The sequence below is a fragment of the Fragaria vesca genome, linkage group LG3 (assembly GCF_000184155.1).
Source record: "Fragaria vesca subsp. vesca linkage group LG3, FraVesHawaii_1.0, whole genome shotgun sequence".
In the NCBI taxonomy this organism is placed as follows: Eukaryota; Viridiplantae; Streptophyta; class Magnoliopsida; order Rosales; family Rosaceae; genus Fragaria; species Fragaria vesca.
Genome location: NC_020493.1, coordinates 4,762,873 through 4,790,466, shown reverse-complemented (window position 1 = coordinate 4,790,466; position 27,594 = coordinate 4,762,873). Strand labels below are relative to the sequence as shown.

Here is a 27,594-nt window from a genome sequence, read left to right as displayed (position 1 = left end):
TATTTTCTCACTAAAAATAATTGCTTCCATGCCATTTTGCCACATCATAAATGAAATTAATCTTGGCCATTGAAATCATTTAAATCTAATGGTTAAAAATTGGTGTAAAAAGATGTGTAAAATAAGGTGTCTCTTGATCCGGAGCCGACATACAATGAATTTAAACGGGTAAATTTGTTCTGATATTGAAAATGCTTCTATTTGGATTTTGGAGGAAAATTAGTGGCTACTAGTAATACTACCGGTTGGAGTTGGTGTCTATAGAAGTTGAAGTTCAAGGTGAAGAATGTCTTGAATCACAGATTGCCCATTATTTCCTGAGAGCGTATTCAGCGCATCCGTCCATCTCCGCCGTCCATTTGACGCGGACTTTTGACTTTTTCAAAATGGACGGCGGAGATGGACGGGTGCGCTGTATAATTTTCGTTATTTCTTAGCCTATTTGGGGACCCCTGTGTCTTGTTTGTGAATGAACACTACTGTTGGTTTTTCTTAAGTACAACCACTTCAAGAAATACCATGAAGCTTTCTCATGAAGTGCAAATTTGACACATCTTACTTCCCAAATTTTGGTCCCAAGCGGCCAAACCACAATTTTTTTTTATCAGTAACCAGTACATCTACTACCCATATTTGATTATTTTCAGAAACAGGAATGGAAGTAAATTGAAAGAGTCTACTGAACCCTGAAACAGAGTAGAGAAAAACAACGCTCAAATATTGGTAACTGCTACCATATAGAGATTGGAGCTTTTGGATGCAACTAACTAGGGCAGCAAGAAATTACTAGAAAATTTGACAACAAAAGAATCTTATTCCACCATACATATATCAAGTAGCCTGGCTACTATACTGGTGTGTTACATATATGCCTACAGGGCTCTAAGAAATCAATCTGCGTAGCTAGCAACATATCTACTACTTATTTAGCATCCGACCGAGGCAACAGAAAGAGGATATATGAAGGACGTTTGATATGTAAATGAGATGACAGAGCCATGTTTCAATGGTCGTCCACCATTGACAAGGCAGTCATTAATCTTAAGCCGCTTGAAAACCATAGGGTTGATCAAAGTGACAGAGCTGAATGCACCACAGGATAAATGGATATCCGAAATGTCACACTCTGAGCCGCACATGTTTATGATTTGAACAGTAAAAACTGGTATTCCATTATACGATAGCCCAGTTTGCATTTGTGCAATCGAAATAGCAGCCTTTGAACACTTCCCTGCGTCTAGTATTTGTGTGCCTGAAAAGCTATCGTCTGATAAAAGAAAACAGAGTTAAAAATTAGAGTTGGGGTTCTTGAAATCATACAAGCACAAGCACAATACGTACCATTCTGGTTGATTTGGCTGAGATCAGTTGAGCTAAAGTTGTCTAGCTTATAATCTTGTTTTGAATAAACCGGAAACAAAACGAACGCAACCGCAACCGTAATGATAAACAAAACTGATACTGTTCCCATGTTTTGGGGAGGTTTGAGCAAGAAATTATGCCAAAGGTTTTGATTGTTTATTCTACATTCCTACTGGACTCGAAGCTGTGATATTTATAAGTCACAGGACTTGATTAGTGGCAAAAAAAAAGACCCAATAATATCAATAGATTTGCCGAAATCAATTATCTAAGATTTTTTTTCTTGAAAGAAAAAAAAAAATATCTTAGATTCAAGAGAAAATTATACAAACAATGCGCGGCATTCTGGTTATGCTGAAACTTGAAAGTATGAGAGAATGAATCTCTACAGGATTGTACATGATTCAGTTTCCTCTTAGTTTTTCTTTTTTTAAAAGAAAAAAATAGTTCATCTTCTTTATACACTTTGATCTGGGCAATTCCCCACAAGGCTTATCTTCCAAAAATTTGATCCACTCCCAAATCTCACACGATTTCTTGTATATGTGGGAGAGCTCGTGAGATCGAGTTCTATAAAATATGGCCAAATCTCACAACATTATATTTATGAACTCATAATCTTTTCTCTTATGTAAGTAGACGTTTTTTAGAAATTATGGGTACATAGAGCCTACTAGAGATAAAATTTATTTCGGCATACCCAATAATGAGAAAATGTATATGCCTGAAGTGTCCAAACTCCAAAATGATATATATTGCGTCCCCAATAATGAACGACTGTAAGTCATATTTGCAAGCTTTTAGTTTTGTTTTAGTTAGACATATCTTTCGTGAAGCTAATGGTGTTGCGCATAGACTGACTCACCTAGCTAATGGATCCATATTGGATGAGTTTTGGGTCAATGGTATGCCTGATATAAAACAGGATGTGCTTATTGAGGATGCATGTAATATTATACAAGGTTCAGACTCTATATCCCTCTCGGTGTATTCTCAATCTATTATTAATAATGATATAGGGTGGAGGGGACATAGGCCAACCTAAAGGCGGGAGACCCAACCAGCTTTACAAAAAAAAAAAATATTGCGTCCCAGACAAAGTAGGATCCGACAAAGTAAACAACAGATGATTCAGTTCAAGCTATGAAGCAAAACTAAGCAAAACTAACGGAAATGAAAATTAGGAAAGTCTAAGAATCCTAGATAATCCTATAAAAAAAAGAAAAAAATCCTAGATAATCCTGACTACATAATTAAGAATGAAATCAGCAGGCAAATACCACCAAAACATAAAGATATAAACTCATTGATTGCTAATCGTGGATAGCTATTAATTACTGATTGCTAATCACATTGTTGATTGCCAATCAGTGATTGCTAATCAGTATTAAATCTTGATTTAACTTTTTATTGCCAGTTTCATGTTTGTTTAGTCTAAATTTAACCTGATTGGTAATTCAATGGCTCTTAATTTTCGGCCACAAATGTTTCCTTGCAAAACATACATATGGTAAAATTTTATTTTGTTTGAACCAACTTATGATGTATGGCTGACTCGAGCAGTTTATGTAGAGATTTTGCGGACCTTCCATAACCGTAAAACAGATTATTTACTTTCCTAAATTTTCCGTTGAACTTTCTAAAACCTCCCGGCCGGTGATATTAACCTACCTTAGCCTATATAAGAGCGACACAAATCCTCCCAAATATTCCAACACCAAACCTCAAATGACGACACGATCTAATCAAACTACGTTCGTCTCCTCTGTTCTCCTCTTCCTTCTCCTTCTTCACGTCTCTGCAACCTCCGCTTCTCTCTATGACGACTTCGTTCGATGCCTAAACACCCACCCAAACTCCTCAGCCTCCCAAATAGTCATCCCCCAAAACAACCCTTCTTTCACTTCAACTCTCAGAGCCTACATCCGTAATGCTCGCTTCAACACCACCTCGACTCCAAAGCCAGTTCTCATCCTCACGCCGAAGACCGAGTCCCACGTCCAGGCCTCCGTCCTCTGCGCCAAGAAACTCAACGTCCAGCTCAAAACCCGAAGCGGCGGACACGACTACGAGGGTATCTCGTACGTCTCGACCGAACCAACTTTCGTAGTCCTGGACTTGTTTAACTTCCGGTCGATCGACGTGAACGCCGAGGCCGGCTACGCGTGGGCCCAGGCAGGCGCGACTCTCGGGGAGTTGTACTACAGAATCGCCGAGAAGAGTAAAACGCTAGGGTTTCCCGCTGGGATTTGTCCCACGGTCGGCGTCGGTGGACACGTCAGCGCCGGCGGTTATGGGAACTTGTTGAGGAAGTATGGCCTCTCCGTCGATAATGTATTGGATGCATTGATTGTTGATGTGAACGGGAAGCTTCTGGATAGGAAAGCAATGGGGGAGGATTTGTTTTGGGCTATCAGAGGCGGCGGCGGAGGAAGCTTTGGGGTTATCTTGGCATATAAACTGAAGTTGGTTCCCGTGCCGGAAAAGGTAACGGTTTTCCGGGTGATGAGTTACACGGAGAGTAATGCAACCGACGTCGTTTTGAAGTGGCAGGATGTGGCGCCGAGTACGGTGGATGATTTGTGGATGAGGATGTTGGTGCAGCCGGTGAGTTCTCCGACCAAGAAGGGAACCAACACTGTTAGGATTTCAGTTCTGGGCCAGTATCTAGGCAATTCTAATCAGTTGGTTTCAGTTTTGGGTAAGCAGTTTCCTGAACTGGGTTTGAAGAAGGAGGACTGTTTGGAGATGAGTTGGATTGAATCCGTGGTTTGGTGGAACGATGGTTCGACTCCTAATGTCACCAAACCGGAGGTTTTGCTTGATCGAAACCCCGACCAGGCTAAGTTCGGGAAGAGGAAGTCGGATTACGTGCAGACCCCGATTTCAAGAGAAGGGTTGGAGTCATTGTGGAAGAAGTTGATTGAATTAGGGAAGACTGGTTTGGTGTTCAATGCATATGGTGGGAAAATGGCCCGAGTTTCGGCCTCCGACGCGCCTTTTCCTCATCGGGCTGGGAATTTGTTTAAGATTCAGTACTCGGTGAGTTGGGAAGATGGAGGAGAGGAAGCAACTAAAGAGTATTTGAATCAAACTAGGGTGCTTTACAGTTTTATGACCCCATTTGTGTCCAAGAATCCAAGGAGTGCTTTCTTGGCTTATAGGGACCTCGACATTGGTGTGAACAATTTTGGGAAGGATAGCTACGAACAGGGGAAGGTGTATGGATTGAAGTACTTCAACGACAATTTCAATAGGTTGGTGAAGGTGAAGACTGCAGTTGATCCAGAAAATTTCTTCCGGAATGAGCAGAGTATTCCACCTCTTCCAAGGAAGGCATGTTGACCTTTGGCTTTTCCGGCGATAGAAGAATAGAATATCAAAAAAAAAAATTCATATTATCTCAAATATAGTATTCTAGCTATACGGTATTGGACAAATAATTCATGCCAAACTTATTAATGCTTTCGAGTAAGAGTTGTGGACTGGCCGTTGAATTACGGGTGAATTTCTTGTATCCTAAATTTAATCATTAGCAAAAGTTACGGTTTCCTACGAGTTGAATTAGTGGGTTGACAAAGAAACGTCAAAAGCATCCCATGTCCTTAAAAAAATTGCAGCTTCTGAATGTACGTGGTTTGATTCGCTTCCATATAAACATGGTGCGTGTAGGTCCTGGTCAAAGATAATGTAATCGAGCCGAACACATATCTCTTAAATTTTATAAAAATTCTTATATGCATGACATGTATTTACGTTATATAATCTTAATCGTTTATAATAATTTATATATTTGATCATTATATTTTTATATTATTTTCTCTAATTTTGATCATCTATGTATGTATGTGAAGATAAACGCCGTGTATTAGAGATGTTATCTAAATTTTATACTTTTATTTATACCAAAAGAAGCTATGCAAAACCAACATATGTGGATACATTTTACCAACTGAAGATAACATGTTTCATCGGAAAAGAAAACCTGTGTTCTCAGCGTTCGTGCTTGTTAGGAAATTAGCATAGCTCCTGTTAAGGCTTACAAAGTATACCGACATAGTAGTACACAAACCAAAAGACAAACAACAAGAGAACACCGAGATTACGAGGTTCAACATACATCTATCCCTACATCCTCCGAGAGATGGTCGTTCATCACTATGAGAATAATTACAATACACGATACTATGGAGCTAAATTGCCTTATCCCAAAACTGTAACCCTTGTACACCGACGCTCATGAGAATTTCCTAAGAACACACTCTCACCCAAGAGCCATACTCACCCATGACATCCCTGCTTTCTTACCCAAGAGACATACACTATGACGATAACTGCATCAACCATCATGTTGTGTTGGCCACTCCTTGGTTTACTGCATTTGCCTCCAGTATATGAAAAATTTTGTTGTACAGATATGCATCCTATGCATATATGCTTTTCCAGGCAAATTCTCCAAAACCCAACACCCCCTGCTGCACATGCTCTCTCCTCCTTTAGTTGTATGTAAGGATACAGGTTTGTACAACAAACAAACCCTAGTATATACATGGGCACCCCAATCACAATCCCATTGATCGTAGGAAAACCATAATGGAATAAACATAAACCATATCCAATTAGGAAACCCAACCAAGTTAACTAGAACTTAATTTTCCTAACTAATTCTCATCACATCATACAAGTGCACCGAACAATGGATAGCAAAGAGTGAGACTCTTCGTTTATCAGCTTGGACCAAGATGTTACAATCGGTTCATAATTAATGTTCTTCGGTTGATATACTACTTTTCTTTAATTAAATATCATTATCTAAAAAATAATACGGCTTTTATTTTTGAAACGAGAAAACAAGAAATGGGTATGTTTTATAGCTCATACTGCGGCTCCTAACCCTAGGTCTCTCTCCCTTGATAGCGTTAGGGTTTTACTGTGCGGCGCAAGTCCTCTTCCATGGCAACCATGGTAGCCTCCCAAGCCTCTCTCACGGCAAGGCTGATCTCAAAGCTCTCTCTCTCTAACTAGGAAGAGCCTGTTGATTTGGGTGACCTTCAGTGCCCGAAGAAAGGTTCTATTGCTCCTCGATACTACTTGGTCGGACGCCTCAACACTGCTAGGGCAGTGGCTTTTGATGCGTTTCGAAGTGTTGTTCGCAATATGTGGCCTCTCCCTTATCCAGTTGAAGTTCAAGCAAGAGGTGATCGCTACATGTTTACATTCGCTAGCGAATGTGATGTCAATCGAGTCAAGAAGGGCGGTTCTTGGGCTTACCAGCACTCAATGATCATCATCAATGACTATGATAGATTCTCTGATATTAGGCAAGTCCCTTTGAATTTCCTTTGGTTATTGGTGGAAATCCTTGTACTTACGGCTGCACTGACAATGGCGGCTACGACAAGGTTAGTAGGTGAAACGATTGGACCGGTTCTGTAAGTGGATCAACATGGTATTAACCGTGAAATTGTTAGGGTTCATCTAACCCTAATGTTAGATAAGCCTGTGAGGTTAAGTCAACGCATTAGGGTTTCCCTTATTGATGTTCTGGAAGTTTAATTTCGCTATAAACGTCTCATGGGTCGATGTCGTGTGTGTTCTATGCTAAACCATGGCAGGCTGCCATGTCCAAGAGAACAAGAGGATGAAGCTCCGACAGTGATTCTGAGCCCAGTTGCAGTACCTCCCATGGTGTTTAATTAGAGTCAACATGCCTTCCACACTATTCGCTCTAGCTTCTGTGTCGCTTTCTTCCCTCTTCCCTAAAGAGAAGAGAGTTGTAACCATCACAGAGGTGCCTGTTTTTCCCTCTCCTACAATGATTATAGGAATTCGGCAAGAACGTGAAAAAGAAATGTCTCCAAATGGTAAGCGTGCTCGACATGCTCTGGCAATGGTTCCATTGTCTTTGAACCCTAATGAACTTGGCTTTTATGTTAACCCTAATGGTGATCTGAGTATTGCTAAGACTAGAAAGTCTCCCAAGAAGAGAGGAAGATCGAGAGGTAGCAAGAACAAGAAGAGAGTTATAGAAGGAGCATCTGAGTCTCCAGATTCCATGGCTTCGAGTGTATCACAGGTTGCAGGTGTTGAAGACCCAGGCCTCAACTTAGAGGCTGAGGCATAGTAGTCTCCTAGTGTAGCTAGGAAAGACCCCTTATATTCTTTAACAACAATTCTCTTTTTTTTCAATTCGATAAAAGGTACACCATGAGATCTTAGATTTGATTCGATGAAAGTGGAGTTGTTTGTTAGAGGATAGAAAGTTATATGCTTTTTTAACATAGTTTTGAGGTTATTTTTTTAATTTTTTGTTGTAGTCCGTATTTAGTTTTCTAGCTATGCTGCTTGTATGGTTTTCGGACTATTCATGCTTGTAGTCCGTATTTAGTTTTCTAGTTATGATGCTCGTATAGTTTTCGGACTATTCATGCTTGACCATTTTTGTCGTCATGATCTTTGATCAATGAAACTATCTCCTTTCATCTCAAAAAAAAAAAAAAAAAAAAAAGGGTAAGGTTTGTTTTTTCAGTTTATTTTGATGTTCTTTGCATCATCGAATAAAAACGGAAGTAAACGTGTGTATGTAGAGATTTTGCCGACTTTCCATAACCTCAAAACAGATTGACTTTCCTAAATTTTCCGTTGAACTTTCTAAAACCTGCGGCCGGTGATTTTAATATATTCGACCCTATATAAGAGCGACACACAACCTCACAACTATTCCAACACCAAACCTCAAATGACGACACGATCTCTTCACACTACATTCCTCTCCTCTGTTCTTCTCCTGCTTCTCCTTCTTCACGTCTCTGCAACCTCCGCTTCTCTCTATGACGACTTCGTCCAATGCCTCAACACCCACCCAAACTCTTCAGCCTCCCAAATAGTCATCCCCCAAAACAACCCTTCTTTCACTTCAACTCTCAGAGCCTACATCCGTAACGCTCGCTTCAACACCACCTCGACTCCAAAACCAGTTCTCATCCTAACGCCGACGACGGAGTCCCACGTCCAGGCCTCCGTCCTCTGCGCCAAGAAACTCAATGTCCAACTCAAAATCCGAAGCGGCGGACACGACTACGAAGGTAGATCTTACGTCTCGACGGAACCCACTTTCGTTGTCCTCGACCTGTTTAACTTCCGGTCAATCGACGTGAACGCCGAGGCCGGCTACGCGTGGGCCCAGGCCGGCGCGACTCTTGGGGAGTTGTACTACAGGATCGCCGAGAAGAGTAAAACGCTCGGGTTTCCCGCTGGGATTTGTCCCACGGTCGGTGTCGGTGGACACGTCAGCGGCGGCGGTTATGGGAACTTGTTGAGGAAGTACGGCCTTGCCGTCGATAATGTGTTGGATGCATTGATTGTTGATGTGAACGGGAAGCTTCTGGATAGAAAAACAATGGGGGAGGATTTGTTTTGGGCTATCAGAGGCGGCGGTGGAGGAAGCTTTGGAGTGATCTTGTCTTATAAGTTGAAGCTAGTTCCGGTGCCGGAAACGGTTACGGTTTTCCGGGTGATGAGTTACACGGAGAGTAATGCAACCGACGTCGTTTTGAGGTGGCAGGAGGTGGCGCCGAGTACGGTGGATGATTTGTGGATGAGGATGTTGGTGCAGCCGGTGACTTCTCCGACCAAGAAGGGAACCAAGACTGTGAGGATTTCGGTTCTGGCCCAGTATCTAGGCAATGCTAATCAGTTAGTTTCTATTTTGGGTAAGGAGTTTCCTGAATTGAGTTTGAAGAAGGAGGACTGTTTGGAAGTGAGTTGGATTGAGTCTGTGGTTTGGTGGAACGATGGTTCTACTCCCAATACGACTAAACCGGAGGTTTTGCTTGATCGAAATCTAGACCAGGCGAGTTTTGGGAAGAGGAAGTCAGATTACGTGCAGACCCCGATTTCGAGAGAAGGGTTGGAGTCATTGTGGAACAAGATGATTGAAGGGAAGACTGGTTTAGTGTTCAATCCATATGGTGGGAAAATGGCTCAAATTCCGGCCTCTGATGCGCCTTTTCCTCACCGGACCGGGAATTTGTTTAAGATTCAGTACTCGGTGAATTGGGACGATGGAGGAGAGGAAGCAATTAATATGTATTTGAACCAAAGTAGGGTGCTTTACAGTTTTATGACTCCATTTGTGTCCAAGAATCCAAGGAGTGCTTTCTTGAACTATAGGGACCTCGACATTGGTGTTAACGATTTTGGGAAGGATAGCTATGAACAGGGGAAGGTGTATGGATTGATGTACTTCAACGACAATTTCGACAGATTGGTGAAGGTGAAGACTGCTGTTGATCCAGAAAATTTCTTCAGGAATGAGCAGAGTATCCCACCTCTTCCAAGTAAGACATAGAAGAATTGAAACAGCTTTGATCATATACATCATATAATTGATTGTATAGTTTCTTGGGCTATTATTGATTGATTATAGGAATGAAATAAATAAAGAAAAAATCTTTATGATATATCAAGTAATTGTCTTTGATCTTGTGTTTCAGTAGTTCAATATTGTTTATCGGTTTGAAGATTATCAGAGATGTGACATGTATAAGAAATCAGTATCAATCTCATCCATTCTAGTTAGTTGAATTGGTAAACTCTTAGAAAGCTTGATTGACGGGTCTCTGTCTTTCCAAGCTGATTTTTTCTTTTTGTTCTGTAATGGGTTTTGCTTCCTATGAGTCTTAGTCCTAGATTGATTATGTGTAAGAGGCTCAACCATTTAAAACCGGGGATTCTTCACGTCATACACTTGAAAAAATCTCTGCTAGAGATTTCTCGAAGTCACAATGCTTGTTCCTTTCACATGGCATATGCTTTAATCTGAGTAAAAAACACCTATAATTGGAAGTTGTAATCCAAGAACCTTCAGTTAGGGGCAGGTCTTGACTTTATGGTAGTTTACATGGTTAGAAATATGCCTGTGGATCCCATATACTATTAGATTGGAGTGCAATGATACAAGGCCAGTTAGGTGATCTTATTCTGAGGCTGTCCCTTATGGATCACAAGTAATGACCAAGTCCTATCTCCATAGGCTAGTGTCCATCTGCATAATGCAGATGATTCTTTTGGCCTTTTCCTTTTGTGGATTATCATATGGCCCTTGCAGGCTAAGTAAATGAAACTTTCCCTCGAATCTATTTCTGTTTCTACATCCATTTCTCAATGCATTTGAACCTATTCGATGATAGTTTCGCAACAAGCTGTCGATAATCTATACAATTACACTCGTTTAACTTGAAGATTGAAACTTTTATGCTCTCTGCCTCTGTTTGAGGTTTGAACAAGCATTCTGTGGTTGAGGCACTGAAAAATCTAGATAATCATACTCGTTTTTTTCATGGCCTGCTTGTACCTGAGATTGAGGGTTATAATCCACTTCATTCTGAGGTGGGTGTAAATCAATCATTATGGCGGCAATAAAGGAAAGGCTCGACTTTGTGGACAGTGGACTTGTGACTTTTTTTTTTTTCATTAGTGTTGAAGAAAATTCTACAATAGTGACTGGCATGCTTGATATTGATAGTCAACTAAAACTTTTTAGTCTTCTTCTGCATTTAGTATCCGAAAAGGTTCTGACTTTGGTTGCTAATTGCAGGATTCCACTTAGCTGTGACTAGTGGATCAACTTCAAAACTCTCAATGGGGATGCGGCTGGCTTTTCTGCTATACCTGCCTATAGGAGCCCCATTCTTATAAGGCGGTGCCAAATTGGCTGCTTATCCACTGTAAGACTCACAAGAACCTCAGCGTAGAAATTTGCTTCTAGTTCAGGTCTAACTGATGCCTACCTGTGTATTAGTTACTTAATAATTAGTCTTGCAACCTGGTAGTTACTTGGTTAGTGCTAACATCAATTTTTTATTATTGAATATGATTCGTTGATGAAAAATTTGATTCTGTGTTGATCTCACATAACGATCTTGATCTTTTTCAATCATAGCGTGTTTTGTTATTCGTTACTACAATCTTATATATTTGTCTCTTATGTTTGTTCGAATGATAGCATTTGGAGTTTTAAGTATTTAAGAACAATTTTAGGAGACTTGTTCACGTTAAGACCCTGGTTGATCCTTGATTCCTTCTAACTTCTTTAGAAATGAACAAGCATCCCTGTGTTCTCAACTAGGGGGAAATACACTGTCCAAAATAAATTGATCAGATTGGCCCCGAGAAGAAAACAATAAATAGGCCACAAAGAAATTTAAGATCTCAGTTGTTTACTGTTCTTCACAGCATTGTGCTCCAACAATGTGCAGAAGAGCCAGATAATCTAATCTGGCCATGGCTGCCATAACCAATAAATAAGCTAATCTGACCATGCCAATACAGAAGGAGCTGTCTTCTAGATGGTTTTCCTTGTTTATTTACAGACAATAATAACATAAGATTGAGGTACACAATCAGCATCAGTATTTGAATTTTAGTCTTATTCAATTTCAGTTAGTCTTGTATATATCCATATTCATAAGCATACATTTGAATTCTGATGAAAAGCTCCATGCACTAGATGACATTGACATTCCAATTCAAAGTCTGTAAACAATAGAGCTTAGCTGTCGGTCATTATGTATTGCCTTACGTATTGTAAATTATTCACAAGTCGCTTGTGGAATCTTCCTCACACTGATAGGAAAACAAAGAGAAAGACAGAAGCATACGACATTGACTTGTCTTCAATGGACTTCAAATGAATGTAACATTGACTCCGCGTCATTGGACTTCAAATGAATGTAAGTTCACGCACACACATATATGTATGCATGTAAAGCTCAGAGCATTTCACATCTTTTATGCAGAGGAAATGGATATGGAGACCTCTCATGCAAAGCTATTTCCTCTACTTTTCATCCTTCTAAACTCAGCTTGGTCCATAGCTTCAAGCTCCATTTCTCAAAGCTTTGTGCAATGCCTTTCCTCCCATATTCAGAACTCTAACTCCAGTAATGAAATCATTCTCACCAGAACCAGTTCAGCTTATCCTTCAGTGTTAGATTCTTCCATACAGAACCTCAGATTCTCGAACAATTCCACACCAAAACCAGAGGCCATCATAACTCCTTTTGATGAATCTCATGTTCAAGCAGCTGTAATTTGCTCCAAGAAAAATGGCCTACAAATAAGAAGCCGAAGCGGGGGGCACGATTACGAGGGCCTATCTTATGTGTCCAGAGCTCCTTTCATCATCATTGATCTGTTCAATCTTCGTTCCATCGATGTTGACATAGAGAATGAGAGTGCTTGGGTCAAATCAGGTGCCACTCTTGGAGAGGTGTATTACAGCATTGCACAGAAGAGTAAAGTCTATGGCTTTCCAGCAGGGTCTTGTCCCACCGTTGGTGTTGGGGGACATATCAGTGGAGGTGGATTTGGAACCATATTTCGAAAATATGGTCTAGCATCTGACAATGTCATTGATGCCAGAATTGTAGATGTTAATGGCAGAATTCTAGATAGAAAATCCATGGGAGAAGGGCTATTTTGGGCTATTAGAGGAGGAGGAGGATCAAGCTTTGGAGTCATTCTAGCATTGAAACTTAGACTGGTTCCTGTTCCCCCTACTGTAACAGTTTGCGACATTTCAAAGACAAAAGAACAAGGCGCAACCAAACTTCTTTTGAAATGGCAAAACATTGCAGACAAGCTTCCTGAAGAACTTTTTCTACATTCAGTTATAGGAAGCGGTGGCAACACTATTACAGTTGAATTCGGTTCCTTGTTTCTTGGCCCGGTTGAGACACTTCTCCAACTGATGCAGGACAATTTCCCAGAGTTGAGTTTAAAAAGAAGCCATTGCACCGAGATGAGTTGGATTCAATCTGTTTTAGACTTTGCTGGCTACTCTATTCACGAATCCTTAGAAATTTTGCTGAAGCGCCAGCAATTCAGCCTCTTCTACAAAGCAAAATCAGACTATGTGACTAAACCCATCTCAGAAGCTGGCTTGGAAGGCTTATGGCAGAGGTTGCTTGAAGCAAACACATCCTATTTGATATTGACACCATATGGAGGAAAAATGAGTGAGATTTCCGATTCAGAAACAGCTTTCCCACATCGACAAGGAAACATATATAAAATCCAGTATATGGTTACTTGGGGTGATGGCAAGGATACTCAGAAGTATGTTAGGTTTATGAGAAGGTTGTATGCATACATGGCACCGTATGTTTCAAAATCTCCTAGAGCTGCCTATCTGAATTATAGGGATCTTGATCTGGGTAGGAACAGTGATGGCAATACAAGCTATGCACAAGCAAGCATTTGGGGTTCGAAGTACTTCAAGAACAACTTTAGGAGACTTGTTCATGTTAAGACCTTGGTTGATCCTGGCAACTTCTTTAGGAATGAGCAAAGCTTCCCAGTGTTTTCATCAGGTAGAAAGTAGTAGAATGTCAACCAATGGGCTTAGGTTCCAAAACAAACAATAAATAGAAGGATCGGACTTCGGTTTAATTTCTCATTCAATGTTAATCTTTACTATAAAATCAATGTTAATCTTTATTATAAAATCAGGCTCTCCTAAAACGTTTACCAAATTGTGAACTTTTATTATCATCTTTAATAAATCAATTAATACAAACAAAAATAAGAGTTATTATAATTAAGGCTAGTGTTATTAACACACATTTTTTGTGTTATTATTAACACATCTCATCATCTAAAATGAGAACTAATCGTGAAACAAATTAAAATAATAAGTTTACAAATAAAATTAAAATGATTAAATAAATAGATAATCATAAAAAAAAATAAAAACTCTCTCTCTCTCAATACCCTCGCCTGTCCGGGTTTGATCGCGCCGCCGGCCATTCCTTTGCCTGTCCGGCTGCTCCAGGGCTTTGGGGATGGCCTCCAGCCTCTTCAGCGTTGGCTTTGGGTGGTCGGATGGGATGTGTGTTGTGTGGGTGAGTCTAGCGTGCTGAGGCTGCGATCGGGTGGAGGTTCCAGACGGCTCTTTTGGCTGAAGTCGGCAGCGGCGTATGAGATGGTGACGGTTCAGTGGTGGGAGATCGGGGTGGTCGCGACTCTGGGTAGGAGAGGGACGGTGTCCAGCAGTCGTCGATGGAGGATTGCTGGCGGCGATCTAATTTCTATTTGGGGTTTGGATCTACCTAGGTGGAGTGGATGTGTACGTGGTCTTGATCGGAGTTCGGCGGGGGGAGAGTTGGTTTGTGGTGGACATGGTGTGGGGGTCAATCTGGACACGAGATAAGGTGGAGGGCGACAGGAGGAGTGGTGGGAATCGGACAAGGACGGCGCCGGCTTCTTCACGGCGGCGGGAAAGAGAAAGGGGTGCAGTTGCTGCTTTGGGCCAGAATTTGTGGGCTAGTGGGCTTCTATTCGACAGTGGGCTTCAAGGCCTGGATTTGGCCTGGATTTGGGTTTTTATTATTATTTTGGTCAAGTTTTTTAGTTTCCTAGTTTCGTTTGGTTAGCAGCTGAAATAAGTCATCAGTTTCTTATAAGTCACAAGTAGGTTGCTCTTTTTGGTTTTTGTCTGGTTATTTTAGATACTGGTGGGCTATGTTCTGGTAAGCGCACGCATCGTGCCATGTTTGCCGTAATGAGGCGGTGAGTTCTTTATTTTGTCAAATTGTCGCAACCATCTAGTGGCATGAGGAAATTTAGGATTACTGATAATTTTTAGTGGCATCATAGCTAGAAAGCTGATAGACATGATAACTTATGACTCTTTTTTAGCAGTATTTTTCCAGTTTGTCGTCAAAATTATAAAGCAAATAGAGTAATCAATAATGCATTCTTTGTTAAATGGTGTTTGTTAGAATGCATAGAATTTGTAGACATACCTATATTATTTTAGGTTGTTATAGTATAGGGTTTAGGCACAATGTCCCCCCTTGTATTCTGAGGTTTTATTAATGGTTATGGCGTGAGGTCTGCCATTCAAGCTCTCGTTATTCAAAAAAAAAAAACTATCAGTTAGTAGGCCGTATAACTGTATAATATGTTAAACTTATTTAACTGTTCACGATTATTTTTAGGTGTTCGTGATCGTCATTCCGTGCAAATATGCACGGGTAAAAGGCTAGTAATAATGAAACCCAGTGTTGCCATTCTCAAGTTTTGAAAAAGTGAATCAATTTGGCAATATGTGAAGAGAGCTGAGGGCTTGAGGGAAACCTTTATCAATCATGGTGTATTTGCATTCAATGATCAAGTAAATAATGTGTTGGATGTATTGTTTCTATGATCAACTCATATAGGGCACGTTTGTTACACATGACTTTCTTAGACATGCTTAACTTCTACAAGAGTCCAGCTTTCCTCAAGCCTAACTTATTTCCATAAGATGCCTGACTCACGTTTGGTAATATTTTAAAGCTTTGGACTAATTCAGTATGCAGAAGAAAGAAGTATGCAGAAGAAAGAAAAAAATTTCTACAACAAACTGATGATCAACAATTAACAACATTCAACATCTATCTAAAAAAACAAATACCTAACCACATCATAATGTTGAACAAAACTTTCCTTAAACAGATACATTTGCCCCGTTTGGTTAGCAAGAAAGTAAAAATGAGACATAAATGTATTTTCCTTTCCAAAACAGATATGGAATAGAATATGTTTTGGTATTTCCATATGGATGTTTGGTACATATTGGAAATTAAATGATGAAATCAAGTATTTTAATTCCTATTGTAATATTTGGTAAGTCATTATAATGAAATATAAAGTTTTATTTTTCAATAATGTCCCTTTATAATTTCTAAATACGCACAACATTAAAATTTATTAGAGGATAATTTATGTAATTGTGGAGAAATTTTTCAATGTTACGGGAGGACTATGTGACAGTCTGACGTGGTTCTACATTCCAATTAAATTTAGACATGTGCATTTTCTTCATGAAAAATTATTTCAGCTATTTTGTCAAAGACTATTTTGGGTTTTATGTTGTTTTTTAAATACTAAACCCTAATCCCTAAACCCTTAAACCCTAACCCTAAACCCTATACCCTAAACCCCAGGTTGAACTTGCTAAATACCTATGAATGTCATTTCACAAAAAATAGAAAATATTAGTTAAAATTTTAGTTGTAAAAAATCCACATATCTAAATTTGATTAGAATGTAGGACCACATCAGACTGCCATGTGGTCCTCTCGTAGCACTTAAAATTTTCTCGTAATTGTGGCTTTGACAATGGGAATGGAATTGGAATACCACCTCTTGACAAAGTAATTGAATTCAGGTTTTATGAGGAAGTCAATTTCCATCTCTTTTTTTGTTTCCTTTCTTGTCTCTATGTACAACCAATCAACCTCTTGAAATGGAAAACCAAATTAATTTATTTCCCATATCATGGTTTCCTGCCAACCAAACAAGGCCAAAAAAGAAAAGAAAAGAAAAGAAAAAGAAACAGAAAAGCAAAAACATGATAATGATCTCAATTCTTACCATTTCAAGCCACCCATACACCAAATCAAACATAATTCTTAGCAAATCAGAGATGGAGTCGAGATTGCGAATTCCCAATCTGAGATGGAGTCACAATTTGCAAATCTCCAATCTGAAATGGAGTCCCAATTCACGAAAATCCAATCTCAGATGGAGTCACGATCTGCAAAAACCCAATTTGAGAGAAGATAAGGATTCGATTAGAGAAGAAATTTAAAGAAGAATGAGAGAGATCAATGAGGCCGAGGCGAGGAGAAGAAGAGAAATAAGTTTTCAGAGCATCTTTAGCAATGCTAGCCATAATTGAATTAAATTTTTGTCAAATTTATTTTGACTAGTCACTTTAGAAATGTGTATGTATCAATGTTTTCTATTTTATCTAGCATTACATTAATATTATTCTTCAAATAAAGATTAAATAGTTTAAATGTATTTATATATCACCTAAAATATCTTAAAAGAATGTAATAAATTATAATTAGTCTCATTTAAATTATCTCGCTAGCTAAATATAGCTCAAGTTTGACTATTATGCTGGAGCTCCTAAAACATCCAGAAAAACTAAACACGCTCTCTAAAATAGCTAAAAAATCAAAATAAAAAGTTTACTAAAGATGCACTCAGCGTCAAAACACAAAGGGTTTCCACGAACCCACCAATTTTGGATTCGGCTTATCTGCTTAGACAAGTATTTGCTTGGATCTACTTGGACATCACTCACAGGATGACACGTCATCTCTGAGCAATCCAATGGACACGAATTAAAGAGGACCAAAACACAAAAGTTACCCTGCCACACCAGATCAGCCTTTGGCAACTCCATCCTCTTCCTCTTGCTCTTTTTTCTTTCTCTTTTCTGGTTCCAGATGCAACCACTTGCTCTGTTGATCATATCCTCATAAACTCAGATATATGACATCAATTGTATGTATGAACTACCTTGCATCTCCATGAGGATGTAAGATACGTAAACGATTATTATCATAATCAAAACCATCGTCATCCGGTTTTTAGCTTTCGGGTCCGATTCGATACGAAGCAATGGCCACCCAATTTCAATTAAACCCAAATCAGATCCCCATTATGCAACCCAGCCATTCAGTATCGCAATAATCATCTCCTGATACTCACATCTCCCCTTCGATCAACAACCCAGTCCTCCTTTATTCGCGGTTGCCTAGTTTGCAGTCCAATCTGCTTCTTCTGGGCCTTCAATGTCATAACTCAAGCTTCCGGCGACGCTCACCTCTCGCCGGATACTAGTCTCTCATTACTTCAAGTCTCATACAACATTCGCCGAACCACCGCCAAATAGTCAAATACCATGCCCATCTCAATCTCTTCAGCAGGAAGAGAGATACGCTATGTGTGGTGTAAGATTTGTGTTTTGGACTTCTTGATTATTGTCCATTAGATTGTACGTAAATGACGTGTGACCAATCGGTGAATCCAAGCAAATCCAAGCAAATGCTTACCCAAGCAGACAAGCAGAATCCACCAATTTTGGGACCGCTATGGAAGACGGTGTGGAGTGGTATCAGGGACTCTGTATGCACATTAAACCCAGTCCTTGTGCCAAACATGGGTTTATTCTTAGAATTAAATTCAGTTTACCCTCTTATGGTTTGAGGGTAACTTTATGTTAATCCCTACACTTTTAATTTCATCCGTTTACCCCCTGAACTCTTTAATTTTTGTCTGTCGTGACCAAATTCTTATATTTTGTTTGAATTGATCGTTAATTCTAGATACGAGCCCCATTGTTAAGGTTAAAATTGTCATTTAACAAAAAAACTAGTGAAAAAAAAATTAAAAAATCATTCCTTTTTATCCCTAACTAAGTTGAAAATTTTCTAAGCTTCGGGTACAAACATAATTTAACTCATGAGATTGGGTCCACGTCAGCAATTAACGTCTGATTTGGACAGAAGATGAGACATTGGTCACGGTTGAGGGAAATTCAAAAATTTGAGGGGTAAACTGATGAAATTGAAAGTATAGGGATTAACATGAAGTTACTCTCAAACCTCATGGGGTAAACTGAATTTAATTCTTATTCTTATTATAACACCGTGTGTCCCGTCCCATGACTCCCATCCCGTGGTGTAACAAACGTGCTCATATTATGTCTGTTCGAATGATATATACAAATAAATGTTGGTTCTGGCGTGGTGGTTGGAAATATAATGAAAGAATATTCCTGTGCAGTGGACAGATTTATAGTTGAAAATGAATTGTTAGCAATATCAACATAAGCCTTGATTCCCCGCTTTACCTAGAACAAGATACTAAAACAAGTAAGCAGATCACTCTCTCAGAATGCAGCAGTTTGTAGTATTTGACAAACTGAACATTGCAGAAGCCATTGTGCAGGAATGAGTTATTTACTGATATATCCAATACAATGTCATCCCCAGAGCCGATGTCATTCAAGGATCTTCTTTCCTTTTAGTTTGCCATTGTTCTTCAGCTTCGTAGTTTATATGCATACATGACACCAATATGTTTCTTAGCCCTCAAGAGGTGTCCATTTGAATAACAGGATCTTGACGTGAGAAGGAACATCAATGATGGCAATACAAGCTACGCATGCAAAAGTAAGCATTTGGGGTTTGAAGTATTTCAAAAACAATTTTAGGAGACTTGTTTATGTTAAGATCCTGGTTGATCCTTGATTCCTTCTAACTTCTTTAGAAATGAACAAAGCATCCCTGTGTTCCCAAGTACAACTAGGGGAAAATAAGACTAAAAAATAAATTAATCAGCTTTGGCCGAGAGAAGAAAACAATAAATAGGCCAAAAGTAGAATACGATTTCATATGTTTACTGTTCTTCCAGGCATTTTTCTCCACCAATGTGCAGAAGAGGCAGACGATATAATCTGGCCATGGCTGCCTTAACCAACAAATAAGCTTGACGTACCATATGACAATACAGAAGCAGCTGTGTTCTAGATGGTTTTCTTGTTTATTTACGGACAATAATATATAACATTAGATTGAGCTACATAATCAGCATCAGTATTTGAATGTTAGTCTTCTTCAATTTCATTCAGTATTGTATATATCCATATTCATAAGCATACATTAGTCAATATACTAGAAAACAAATCTCATTTGAATTCTGATGAAAACCTCCATGCACTAGATAACATAGATGAGAGAATTGACATTTCAATTCATTGAACAACGTCTTACGAAAAGTAGAGTTTAGCTGTCCGTCTTTTATTTATTGCCTTACGTATTGTAAATTATTGACAAGTCACTTGTGGAATTTTCCTCAAACTGATAGGAAAACAAAGAGAAAGACAGAAGCATACGGCATTGACTTGTCTTCATTGGACTTCAAATGAATGTAAGTTCACGCACACATATATGTATGTATGTAAAGCTCAGAGCATTTCACATCTTTTATGCTGAGGAAATGAATATGGAGACCTCTCATGCAAAGCTATTTCCCCTACTTTTCATCCTTCTCAACTCAGCTTGGTCCATAGCTTCAAGCTCCATTTCTGAAAGCTTTGTTCAATGCCTTTCCTCCCACATTCAGAACTCTAACTCCAGTAATGAAATCATTCTCACCAGAACCAGTTCAGCTTATCCTTCAGTGTTAGATTCTTCCATACAGAACCTCAGATTCTCGAACAATTCCACACCAAAACCAGAGGCCATCATAACTCCTTTTGATGAATCTCATGTTCAAGCAGCTGTAATTTGCTCCAAGAAAAATGGATTACAAATAAGAACACGAAGCGGGGGGCACGATTACGAGGGCCTATCTTATGTGTCCAGAGCTCCTTTCATCATCATTGATCTGTTCAATCTTCGTTCCATCGATGTTGACATAGAGAATGAGAGTGCTTGGGTCAAATCAGGTGCTACTCTTGGAGAGGTGTATTACAGCATTGCACAGAAGAGTAAAGTCTATGGCTTTCCAGCAGGGATTTGTCCCACCGTTGGTGTTGGGGGACGATATCAGTGGAGGTGGAATTGGAACCATATTCCGAAAATATGGTCTAGCATCTGACAATGTCATTGATGCCAGAATTGTAGATGTTAATGGCAGAATTCTAGATAGAAAGTCCATGGGAGAAGAGCTCTTTTGGGCTATCAGAGGAGGAGGTGGATCAAGCTTTGGAGTCATTCTAGCATGGAAACTTAGACTGGTTCCTGTTCCCCCTGCTGTAACAGTTTGCCACATTACAAAGACAAAAGAACAAGACGCAACCAAACTTCTTTTGAAATGGCAAAACATTGCAGACAAGCTTCCTGAAGAACTTTTCATACGTCTAGTTATAAGAAGTGGTGACAAGACTATTATAGTTGAATTCGGTTCCTTGTTTCTTGGCCCGGTTGAGAAACTTTTCCATTTGATGCAGGACAACTTCCCAGAGTTGAGTTTAGGAAGAAGCCATTGCACCGAGATGAGTTGGATTCAGTCTGTTTTAGACTTTGCTGGCTACTCGATACACGAATCCTTAGAGATTTTGCTGAAGCGCCGGCAATTCAGCATTATCTTCAAAGCAAAATCAGACTATGTGACTGAGCCAATCTCAGAAGCTGGCTTGGAAGGCTTATGGCAGAGGTTGGTTGAAGCAAACACATCCTTCATGATATTGACACCATATGGAGGAAAAATGAGTGAGATTGCCGATTCAGAAACTGCTTTCCCACATCGACGAGGAAACATATATGAAATCCAGTATATGGTTGTTTGGGATGATGGAAAGGATACTGAGAAGTATGTTGGATTTATGAGAAGGTTGTATGCATACATGGCACCGTATGTTTCAAAGTCTCCTAGAGCTGCCTATCTGAATTATAGGGATCTTGATTTGGGGAGGAACAATAATGGCAATACAAGCTATGCACAAGCAAGCATCTGGGGTTTGAAGTACTTCAAGAACAACTTCAGGAAACTTGTTCATGTTAAGACCTTGGTTGATCCTGGCAACTTCTTTAGGAATGAGCAAAGCATCCCAGTGTTTTCATCAGATAGAAAGTAGAATGTCAACCAACAAATGGGCTTAGGTTCCAAAATAAAGTAACAAACAATAAAGAGATGTATTGGACTTAATTTCTCATTCAAAATTAATAATAAGAATTAAATTCAGTTTACCCCATGAGGTTTGAGAGTAACTTCATGTTAATCCTTATACTTTCAATTTCATCAGTTTACCCCTCAAACTTTAGAACTTTCCTTAAGCGTGACCAAATGTCCTATATTCTGTCTAAATCGGACGTTAACTGCTGATAATTTTAACCTTAACTGTGAGGTCATTATCTAGAATTTAGGCAAATCAGACCTTATATGTCCAAATCGGACCTTAACTGTTGATAATTAAAAGTCAATTCAAACGGAATATGAGAATTTGGACACGGCAGACAGAAATTGAAGAGTTCAAGGGGTAAACTGATGAAAATAAAAGTGTAGGGACTAACATGAAGTCACCCCCAAACCACAAGGGGGTAAACTGAATTTAATTCTAATAATAATGAAACCTAGAGTTGCCATTCTCAAGTTTTGAAGGCCTGAAAGTGAATCAACTTGTCATTTGGGCAAAGATCTCGTTGCTTTAATTTATTGTTCCAACTATATGTATTTACTATTTATTTTTATGTGAAGAGAGCTGAGGAGGGCTGGACGGGAACCTTGATTTTCTTTTTTTAATTTTTGTTAATAACTCATACCCCATACATATGTTAGTGGGTTTTAAACTCATGACATCAAAGTTGTTAATTAAACATCTTAACCAACTAAGTAACGGAACCTATCATTGTATATTGTACATATGCATCTTTATCATGTGTATTTGCATTAACATGATCAAGGAAATAATGTGTTGCATGTATTGTTTTTATGATCAACTCATATATAATGTCATATGCAGCATACACCGTGACTTATTCATTTTGTTGAGATAATGAAGATAACTAATCTAGAAATTTCTAAATAATCATAAATACGTTATTTTTAGAATGAAACTAGCATGAAATATGAATCAAGAACTAAAGTATGGATTAGTACGATTGCACCATCTTGATACATTGTTGCCTTGTTATGATTGATATGATCCGAAGTAGTTATATATGTTTACAGCAAATTTCTCATTTAATATCTCTTTAATCTTTATCAGTAATTTTATTTTCTCATTTAATTTATGAAGTTTTCATTCATTTCGTCAAAATTGGTAGTTTGACACTTGAACCTCCTTACTTAATTAGACATTTATCTTACTTTTACTAATAAACAAGATGCTATCCACACCTCCTCCCTAATATTTCCATGAAGTCTCTAGAGAGAGAACGAAATGTTCGTTGTCAAAGATGAACAATGTCAGCAAAATGGGATTGGGTCAACGAGATAGACAGGTTGGGCTTTAATTCTAGCTCTTTTGGAGCCCTAAAGAACATTTGATGTCTCAAAAAAATGGTTAGTGGACATTGATCCTAATTAATTTGTTTAAAAAGAACAAACCTATATATGCAAAAACTTGGTGACTTTAAATAAATTTGCTCCAATTATAAATTACCTAACAATTTCTCATGATATATTTGATGTATTACACAGAACTAAATATAATATTTGAGAGTTAAATTGATTTTTAAGATAATCACGTCAAGTTTGTATCACCTCATTTCATATTTATGAAGAAAAGACTATACCACTATATGAAAGGGAAATGAGCTATTTAAAGATGTTTTTTTTGTAAATCCTCATCATATTTATTGTCTAACGATCGCGAAGATTCACAAGGGTGCCTCTCTACTCTATATATCCAGATATCCACTAGTTCTTAAGGCAGTGTTTTCTCTTCGAATGAGTATGTATGCATGAAATCATCAATACCTATCTTCTTCCTGAGATCATATATAAAAAGGCTTCCATTAAAGTACTTATCTTGCGACTGTTTTAAACATAAAAGATAGACTTATCATCAGAGCGAACAACAGATGACAACAAACCTAGCTAGCTAGGTAGAATGCTATTTCATTTACTTGAAAGTGAGTAGTGGATCCTCATCCTCCGACGAACACGAACAGCATAAAAAAAAAATATTAAAAAAAAAATGAATTGTTAAAATAATTGGGTTCAAAAGCTGAGCACTTGAGCAGTATTTACTATATACTGCCCTAGAGACCGTGTGTTTTTACGGTTTTGCCCCTATTTTATTTTTATTTACTTTATATTGCCGCCACCACTTGCCAGATGTTCTTGGTTGTTGTTGTTGTATGTGTTTTGGCCACGATCCTCAGCAGGGGTAGAAAGGTAACTTGTGCTACCAAAAGTAAATTAGGGTTTGCAGGGCATGCCACCGCGCGGACGCGGAACGAGAATGGTGCGCGTTCTTGACTTCTAATCAGGCGAAGTAGAGCTCCAGTGTCACCTCGCGGGCGAGGAATTACGAGCAAACTATCTAGTCACCTGTGAATCGATACTCACTGTTCGAAGCGAGCAAAGCAACAATTGGGAAAGAGAGGCGAGTCCAGACGGGCTCTGAGATCTAAGGCGAGGTGCATTTAGAACTTAGGGTTTCGAGGATGCTCGAAGATTTGCAGTTGTTTTGTATGATTGATTGTGTGTCTTGTTCGTTGTGTCAAGCTCCCTTATATAGCGATCCGCAAACAATTCGCAGAGACCTAATCACAAATCCATTCGGACTCAGCAATTAGAATTCCACCAGGAAACGACCAGCTCGCGAGCCGCGCGATCCATGCAACACGTGTCCAAAACAGACTTCGCCTAGGTCTCGCTCACCGCCCCGCATCATATCACTGTAGCGTCGTACGCGAACTCGAGCACTAAGCGATCCTATCCCGCGGGTACTACAGTCCATTTCCAACTCTACCTCGCCATGCACTGTAGAATCCTACACGAACTAGAACAAAGGATCCCGCGAGGACATCGAATCCCGCGAGGTATCAGAATCCTTACACAATTCCAACTCGCGTGTTGCCAGACTTCGCCACCCTTCGTGGGCTTCGCATTAAAAAAAGGGCCACAGGTAAAGGCCCAAATGTTATCCAAAACGTACCCTGAGTCTTGGACCAAAAATACCCACTGGGCTCAAACAGTATGGCCATGTTGCGCGTTCTTTTCTTTTTTGAGTTTTGTCCATTGTTTCTACTGATTCTTTTTCTGCATGCTCTCTGCTCTCAGTCTGATTTTGTTTTTGTGGTTTTGAAATGATCGTGTCATCGATTCCTTCTCTAAGTTTACGCCTTCGTCCAGAGTTGGAAGACTTTATATTTCATGGTTCAAAGCAATTGGTGATAAGCTGATTTGGGATTTAGTATAACATAGCCTGGGGAAATCAGCTTTTATTATGAGAAGAAGAATATATAGCCTCCCTATAAAGGTTCTTATTCATCTGTAAATTGATGAACATTGATTTCTTTCTTCTTCTTTTTTTGGGTATTGAAATCAGTTCTTCTATTTGTGGGTATTGAAACCATCAGCTTAAACATGGAGTCTTATTTGCATATTGTGTTTAGAAACTTTTAAATTTATACAAACACATAGCTTAATCTTTAATGCATATAGGTTATGAGATTCAATTTAATAGTTAACATGCATGGTTGTAATGATCTCTACATACATATCAGTTCTGTACTAAAGTTAACGTTTTTGAACAATTTCGCAAAAAGAACATTAAGCTATTGCAGATAAATATACAATCTAAATCCTTCACATACCATTACTAACAGCAAAATGATAGAAAAATTTGTCATGTTTAATATTTGTGGTGTAATAAACAAACAAACAAAATTCATTGTTTGGTGGCAGACAAATAGATATGGATGTCTACTTGAAGAAGAATGGGTCATAATTTTTTTTTTATTCATTCTTATATGATTCTGCTCTTAATATTGTATATGTAATTATATACAGATCATACCATTTTACCATTTTCTCTCTTAGTGTGGTATTATTCAATGTCATGTGGTCATAATTCTAATATTTAGGTCTTGCGATAATCATGCAATGCTTCTCTATTATTTTTAGCATTCATGTTGTAGTGTTGTTGTTGTTTATCATTAGCTTGACTAGCAGAAAGTTATGCAACGCAGAGATTACAAATTTGGGAGCAATTGTGCAAAGAACACTATTGGGTGTATGCTCTTCCAGACAAGTGTGTTGAATCCCCAAATCAATTGGCACGGTCAATCAACTCCAAGCCAAGGACCAATATCATGAACCATAGAAATGTATAATTGTTTCACCGAAAAATGACATAAGAAAGGGCTTTGTTATTGATTCCATATTTTTTTTAAAAGTAAAATTGTTGGTTTCAGTAATATATGCAATACATAGTGAATATGAGATTGAACAATGCGACGCCATTTCATTACAGGGTTCATGTTTTTACGTACATTCTGAAACCCACCTGCAGCAAATAGTGTGCGTAATTTCTAGATATATGATCCTATTTTTAATCATCACCAGTACTAACTAAACACGAAAATCAATCGCAGCAACGCGTAGGACAAAGACTAGTACCAAACTATACCAGAAATCTAGAAACTAGTTGTTGTCTCTACTCCAAATATGTGTTCGAGCTAATATGACACCACCCTGCAGATAGATTTCTTCTAACTTGGCGTGCATGCCTTATTTACATATCTCAGTTGGACCTGTGGTTTCCAATGATTAACCATCCACTCAGTATTATTCGAATGTGTGTCACTCAAACTGGTGGCCCTAATTACATGACACACCTCTAAAATTGCACTAGCTAGTGTTCTTATATGATGAAATTATCGTGATTATGGGTGGAGTGTGATATTTTTGCCAAAAAAATCGTGTGTCGATCATAGTTCCACAAGTTTGATAAAGTAGTAACCCGTAAACAAGGTCTCATATTTCTAATATAGGATTTGTATCTTAACACGCCTCCGCACACGTGGACGTGAAGTCTGTGTGGCCGTTACGCATTCACACATAGACGTGCGTAATCTGCTCTAATATTGTGATGAAGTAGTATGAGGTTCATATTCAAAACCAATTGACAGTAGATGAAGTGACATAAACTCTTATAACCCCATAGGGAAAGTTATATATTTCCAATATGAAATTTATATCCAACAAAGTTTTGATGAAAAAAAAAAAAACATTTCAAGGTTGTAGAAACATGCAATATCGGCGTGCTTAACTAATTAGGTTTTCAGAAATCGATGTGCTTAATTAGAGCTGCATTGTTTGAACTATAGGTTTTCAGATATCGATCTGCTTAATTGGAGCTGCATTGCTTGAATTTTAGGTTTTCAGAATTATTGTTGGAGACTCGTTCATATCAATTTAGAAATGGACAAAACAACAATAGATGACTTACCCCACTAATACTAAAAAAGTGCTAGAAAGCGGAACCTACGGTTTCACATCAACAGACGACTTACACACATATATGTATGTTAGTAAAGCTCAGAGCATTTCACATCTTTTATGCTGAGGAAATGAATATGGAGACCTCTCATGCAAAGCTATTTCCCCTACTTTTCATCCTTCTCAACTCAGCTTGGTCCATAGCTTCAAGCTCCATTTCTGAAAGCTTTGTGCAATGCCTTTCCTCCCACATTCAGAACTCTAACTCCAGTAATGAAATCATTCTCACCAGAACCAGTTCAGCTTATCCTTCAGTGTTAGATTCTTCCATACAGAACCTCAGATTCTCGAACAATTCCACACCAAAACCAGAGGCCATCATAACTCCTTTTGATGAATCTCATGTTCAAGCAGCTGTAATTTGCTCCGAGAAAAATGGCCTACAAATAAGAAGCCGAAGCGGGGGGCACGATTACGAGGGCCTAT

At 38.8% G+C, this 27,594-nt stretch overlaps 3 protein-coding genes and 1 pseudogene across 4 annotated transcripts; all 4 read left to right on the top strand.

The window, feature by feature from the left end:
• The first annotated feature begins 3,080 nt into the window (after nucleotides 1-3,080).
• Nucleotides 3,081-7,486, top strand: LOC101307872 (reticuline oxidase-like protein-like). The gene is made up of 3 exons (XM_004295389.1): nucleotides 3,081-4,698; nucleotides 6,388-6,764; nucleotides 7,063-7,486. Exons 1-3 carry the CDS (start codon nucleotides 3,091-3,093, stop codon nucleotides 7,484-7,486), a joined length of 2,409 nt encoding a protein of 802 aa, XP_004295437.1. The 5' UTR covers nucleotides 3,081-3,090.
• Nucleotides 7,487-8,091: 605 nt separating this feature from the next.
• LOC101294246 (reticuline oxidase-like protein-like) lies at nucleotides 8,092-9,948 on the top strand. The gene has a single exon (XM_004293643.1). It carries the CDS (start codon nucleotides 8,102-8,104, stop codon nucleotides 9,710-9,712), a length of 1,611 nt encoding a protein of 536 aa, XP_004293691.1. The 5' UTR covers nucleotides 8,092-8,101; the 3' UTR covers nucleotides 9,713-9,948.
• A 2,204-nt stretch (nucleotides 9,949-12,152) lies between these two features.
• LOC101295400 (tetrahydrocannabinolic acid synthase-like) lies at nucleotides 12,153-13,868 on the top strand. Its single transcript, XM_004293647.1, has one exon. It carries the CDS (start codon nucleotides 12,167-12,169, stop codon nucleotides 13,745-13,747), a length of 1,581 nt encoding a protein of 526 aa, XP_004293695.1. The 5' UTR covers nucleotides 12,153-12,166; the 3' UTR covers nucleotides 13,748-13,868.
• Nucleotides 13,869-20,214: 6,346 nt separating this feature from the next.
• LOC101307574 lies at nucleotides 20,215-21,790 on the top strand (annotated as a pseudogene). The gene has a single exon (XR_184362.1). The product of XR_184362.1 is annotated as a cannabidiolic acid synthase-like 1-like (transcript).
• The last annotated feature ends 5,804 nt before the right edge of the window (nucleotides 21,791-27,594 follow it).